This window comes from Aplysia californica, unplaced genomic scaffold (assembly GCF_000002075.1).
Source record: "Aplysia californica isolate F4 #8 unplaced genomic scaffold, AplCal3.0 scaffold00394, whole genome shotgun sequence".
Taxonomy (NCBI): Eukaryota; Metazoa; Mollusca; class Gastropoda; order Aplysiida; family Aplysiidae; genus Aplysia; species Aplysia californica.
In genome coordinates this window covers 730062-735318 of record NW_004797664.1, presented here as the reverse complement: position 1 = coordinate 735318, position 5257 = coordinate 730062, and the positions used below count along the sequence as shown (strand labels likewise).

General features: G+C 39.9%; 1 protein-coding gene across 1 annotated transcript; it reads left to right on the top strand.

Moving 5' to 3' along the window:
• Window positions 1–1644: 1644 nt before the first annotated feature.
• LOC101858652 lies at window positions 1645–4609 on the top strand. The gene is made up of 2 exons (XM_005103895.1): window positions 1645–1773; window positions 3635–4609. The coding sequence occupies exons 1-2, from the start codon at window positions 1645–1647 to the stop codon at window positions 4607–4609; spliced, it is 1104 nt and encodes a 367-aa protein (XP_005103952.1).
• The last annotated feature ends 648 nt before the right edge of the window (window positions 4610–5257 follow it).

Sequence of the window (5257 nt, the reverse complement as noted above, 5' to 3'; positions counted from 1 at the left end):
TCAGGCTCTCGTCAATTTTTGGGCATGTAGAGTTATTGGTATCATCTTAAAGTTTGTTCACCTGTCTTTATTTGGATGAAAAAATATCCATTTTTCTTAAATACAAGGAGAGATATTTAAAAATGAAGGAGGTGGGGTTCACCTGTTCTCAGAGGTAAAATTAGGGAAAAAATGGCCGCCAAAGATTAGTTATTTCCTTAGCTTAAGAGTCCGTGGTAACTGAAAATTTACTTTTTTGTGCCTTTAATCAACGTTTTTCACTAAAATTCACACAGAAATGAGTTCTCTAATGGGCGCGAAAGGTGTTGAGCCCAAAAACAAAAATTTGATAAAAATTCACAAACCTGCGGAAAAATGCAAGTTTCTTCACTTTGATTATTTTGACGAGAGCCTGATTCCACAACGCTGCCTCACATATTGTTTAATTTATTATTGGACTAAACAATATGCTCGTGTCATGTTGATGTGTTTTTATGCGTATATTGCCAGCACTTACACTGTATTATTACTTGGTCTTTGTTGTCAACATTTCTCTAAACATTGGTCTTTGGAGTCAAATTCTCTCTAGATTTTGGTTTTAAGCTTGAACGGTTCTACTGGTCAGCACCTCTCTAGATCTGTAGACATTGGCCTTTGAGGTCAATATCTTTCTAGACTTTGATCTTTGAGGTCAACATATTCTCTCTAGACATCGGCCTTTGAGGTCAATATCTCTGTAGACTTTGGCCTTTGAGGTCAACTTGACATTTCACTACCTCAGAATTACGAATTTCTATCTGCTCAATACCTAGGTTTGAGAAATATGTGAGGCAGCGTGGTGGAATCAGGCTCTCGTCAAAGTAATCAAAGTGAAGAAACCTGCATTTTTCAGCAGGTTTGTGAATTTTTATGAAAATTTTTTTTTTTGGCTATGCACCTTTCATGCCCATTAAAGAACTCATTTCTGTGAGGATTTTTCTGAAACACAGTGCTTAAAGGCACCACAATGGTAATTTTTAAGTTACCACGCGACTCTTAAGCTAAGGAAATAACTAATCTTTGGAGGTCATTTTTCTCACTAATTTTACCTCTGAAAACAGGTGACCCCCACCTCTTTCAATCGCAAATATCTCGACTTGTATTCAAGATAAATGGATATTTTTTTCATCCAAATAAAGACAAGTGAACAAGCTTTAAGATAATACCAATAACTCAACCTGCCCAAGAATTGACGAGAGCCTGATTCTACCACATTGCCTCACATATGACGTCAAATATGAGTTCACAAAATGTCAAGTTTTGTCAAATGCAATTCTTTGAATACCTTGATGATGATTCCGAATAATCTAACGATTTTGATAGAGCGGTTTTTTAATCTGACGGGTACTAGTTTTACAAAAAATAGTAACTCGGAAAAATGTTATAGTTTTAAAATTGTAACTCAGAACGGCCAAAAATGTTAGACAGAACTTTTTAATTCTAACAAAGCGATACGGTCTTTGAGTTCATTGATTCTACTGGTCAACATCTCTCCAGCTCTAAACTTTGGAGTTTAAGATCAACGGTTCTACTGGTCAACATCTCTCCAGCTCTAAACTTTGGAGTTTAAGATCAACGGTTCTACTGGTCAACATCTGTGTGGACTCTGGCCTGACCATCTGGACAATGTCGTGTGGGGACGGGGCAACGGTCAGAAATCTGACAGAGGGTACAACAAAATGTCCGGGGAAGAGCGGGTTCATGAACGATGACGTCACCTACACTGTCAGATTCTATCTCGACTTCGTTGTGCAGGTGAGTAACCTACAGGCCACTCTCTGTCTGTCTGTCTGTCTGTCTGTCTGTCTGTCTGTCTGTCTGTCTGTCTGTCTGTCTGTCTGTCTGTCTGTCTGTCTGTCTCTCTCTCTCTCTCTCTCTCTCTCTCTCTCTCTCTCTCTCTCTCTCTCTCTCTCTCTTTCGCTCTCTCTCTCTCCGTGTGTATGTGTGTGTGTGTGTGTGTGTGTGTGTGTGTGTGTGTGTGTATGTGTGTGTATGTGTGTGTGCGTGCGTGTGTGCGCCACTGGTAGGTTATACTTCTTTACTTTTCTTCTGTTGTTTCTGTCTGTCTGTCTTTACTTTTTCCAAGCACTAAGTGACCATTATTGTGTTGATGGGTTTCTCTTCACTCAAACAAACAAACAAACAAACAAACAAACAAACACGCAAGCATTTCCCGGACACATTATAAACATAATGAACATCTGAGAGAGCAGAAGGCGAAACTTAATGTGGGTGATTGGCGGGTGCTCGGTGGGGTTTGCTTCTACTTTCCTTTCAAACATTTATCAAATATCAACCTCATCTCTCCTCCTTCTTTTCTTTCTTTAAATTGCTCTCTTGTAACACCTCTCATTTCACTTATATGACCTAATTTTGTTGCAAGTGCCGAAAAACTTACTAAAACACACTAAAAAAAGCCTGGTGTAACTAAGCTATCTAGGAGCAGGAAACTCAGCGTCCTGTGATATGTTTTGATTTAAATAATATTTATTTCCTAGATTGAACCATTTTTTCTGGTGCTTTAGTTTCCTCTTTTTTTAACCAACGCACAGCCTCCGAAGTTTTTGTTTTTGTAAAGTGTTTTACGGCGCTCGCAACTGCATAGGTCATATGAGCGCGCGGGACACACCTAATATTTCAGTTGGTAGGAAATTTTGAATTTTGCCCGGGTGGCGTCCGAAGCCTGCTCTTATCGATTTTAGACCACCAAGGGATCTTTAACGTGCGCAACTTGCACACGGGCCCTCCGAGATTTTTTGCCCTTGTCCGAGAAGGCTAGGTGTAGATCTTTCCTACCAGAAGATCAGGGGTGTGGCAGAAAGACAGCAGTAAGGAGGAGCCAAGGAGTAGCAGTAGAAAGGCTGCAGAAAGTGTCAGGAGCCCCAGAGGAGGGGGCAAAGGTGGTGAGGGGGTGGGGGCAGAAAGTGGAATTGAAAGCAGACAACAGAACATTGCTAGAGAGCTGGAAAGGAGGTGAAAGGAGACAATTTTATAGCAGAAAATGTTTCGGTCGCTACCCGGATTCGAACCCGGGACCTTTGAATGAGAGGCCAACACCTTAACCTCTAGGCCACGAGAGCCCCCTCTCCGAGGTTTTACATCTCGCATGTTACGCCGAACATTTCGCTACCTCAGAATTACAAAGTTCTCTGTGACGTTTTTGGCCGATTTGAGTTACGAAGACCATGCGATCAAAAACAAAAGATTCTATAATATGCTCTATCCAAATTTTAAGATTATTCGGAATTATTATCAAAATATTCAAAGAATTGCATTCGATAAAGTTTGACATATTTTGAAACTCAAAATTTGCGATGTCCAGTTTCTCAAAACAAGGTACTGAGCAGATAGAACTTTGTAATAATAGGGTAGCGATTTAACTTGCTAAATTTCTACATTTAAGAAATATTTGCAGTAGACAGAATAAAGGGACGCAGCAATCTGTTGTTTTTTTTTCTGTCTGTTATTTAACTTGAGGAGAAAAAAGCAACTAAAAAACAAAACCTCAACAAAACCTAACAACAAAAACAAAAACAAAAACAGAAACCACCAATAAAACCTGATTTTCGTGCTATGCTGATTCTACTACCAAATTCTTTTCTACCCCCGACTCCAGATGTCAATCGTGATCTTCGGCATCAGCTCAAACATCGTCAATATCGTCATCTTCGTAAAGACAGGGCTAGAGGACAGCGTCACCATCTCGTTTCTCGCTTTGGCCATCTCCGATCTGGGGTTCAGCGTGTTCTTCCTGCTCATGAGAATTTTCGGGATACTGAGCAACGTGTATAAGCTGGGCCCCACTGTTTCCATGGGAACTATCTCGTATCTTCTGTTCTGGTACATGAACTTGTTTTTCGACATTTCTGTGCTGGTCACCACGTTCACGGCTGTGGAGAAATGCTGCTGTGTCGCCATACCCTTGCTGTTTAAGAACGTATTCACTCGTTTCAGAACCGTTATCACCTTAGTGGTTATTTACCTAGCGGTACTCGTGACTTACATTCCCACTTTTTCGAGCCATGGACTCAAACTTAAATTTGATCCCGTCAGAAACCACAGTAGATATGTGTACGCCAACCGTTCTTACACTATGTTGGTTTTCGATATTTACACTGTGTTCAACAGAATGGTCATTCCCTTTGTATCCCAAGTGGCAGTGCTTTTCTGTATGGTCGTACTCACAATCAAACTCCAGGTAGCAACGAAAAAGAGGCGGGAAATGACGTCAGAACAAAGTTGTGAAGTCAACGAAAGTAACGACAGAAAGAACAAAGAGAAAGTTCTAGGAAAAGGTAAGAATAGATTGAGCAGGAAAGAATGGCGCGTGGTACAGGCAGTTAATCTAGTGGCGGGAATCTTTGTGGCTAGTAACCTCCCAGAGATCGTAATTTCTTTCTGTGCCTTGTACTACCCTGAATTCAGCGACTTTGGACGGTACAAAAACTTGTACAGAGTCGTAACTTCCTTGCAGGATCTCATCACCGTCACCAGTGCTGCGGTCAATATCTTTGTCTACCTCGGGTATAACTCGAAATACAGACAAGAATTTCTTCGGAGTATTGGGCCCACAGAAATCGACAAGACATAGTTGAAAGGCGATGATGCTGCTGATATTTTGATGCAGATCCTCTTGTTTGGCTTCACATTAATAGAAACATTCTTGATTTAGTTAAAGTTTTATGGCACTTGCTACACAATTAGTTCGTAGAAGTGCCAAAGATGGGAGGTGTTATGAGAGAGTAACGATAGATATTTCATAGCAAATCAGGAGCAATCCACTCCAGGGAAACCGCCAACCATCCACGAAACACGTTTGAAAAGATACTTAACCTAGACACTTTGTGAATATCAACCAAAATAATATTATTTTATTTTGCTCACAATGACGCCCCAGATTAGTCTCTTACTTTTTCATCCCTTTTTTTCACATGAAAATATAACATTACAAATATTTTCTTTGGAGTAGGGGGGGGGGGGGATGATGAAGGTGTTTGTTTCTTTGATCGATAGTTCGTTTGTTAGTTGCTTTTTTGGAACATGTTGGGAGCTTTGTTAGTTGGGTTTTTTTGAGTTTTTTGTTTGTTTTCTAATTGTTAACTGTAGTTACAATAAAAATACGGCAAGAAGTAAATAAAGAAATCGTTCGTCTATCTATCTATCTATCTATCTATTCATTTATCTATCTATCTATCTATCTATCTATCTATCTATCTATCTATCTATCTATCTATCTATC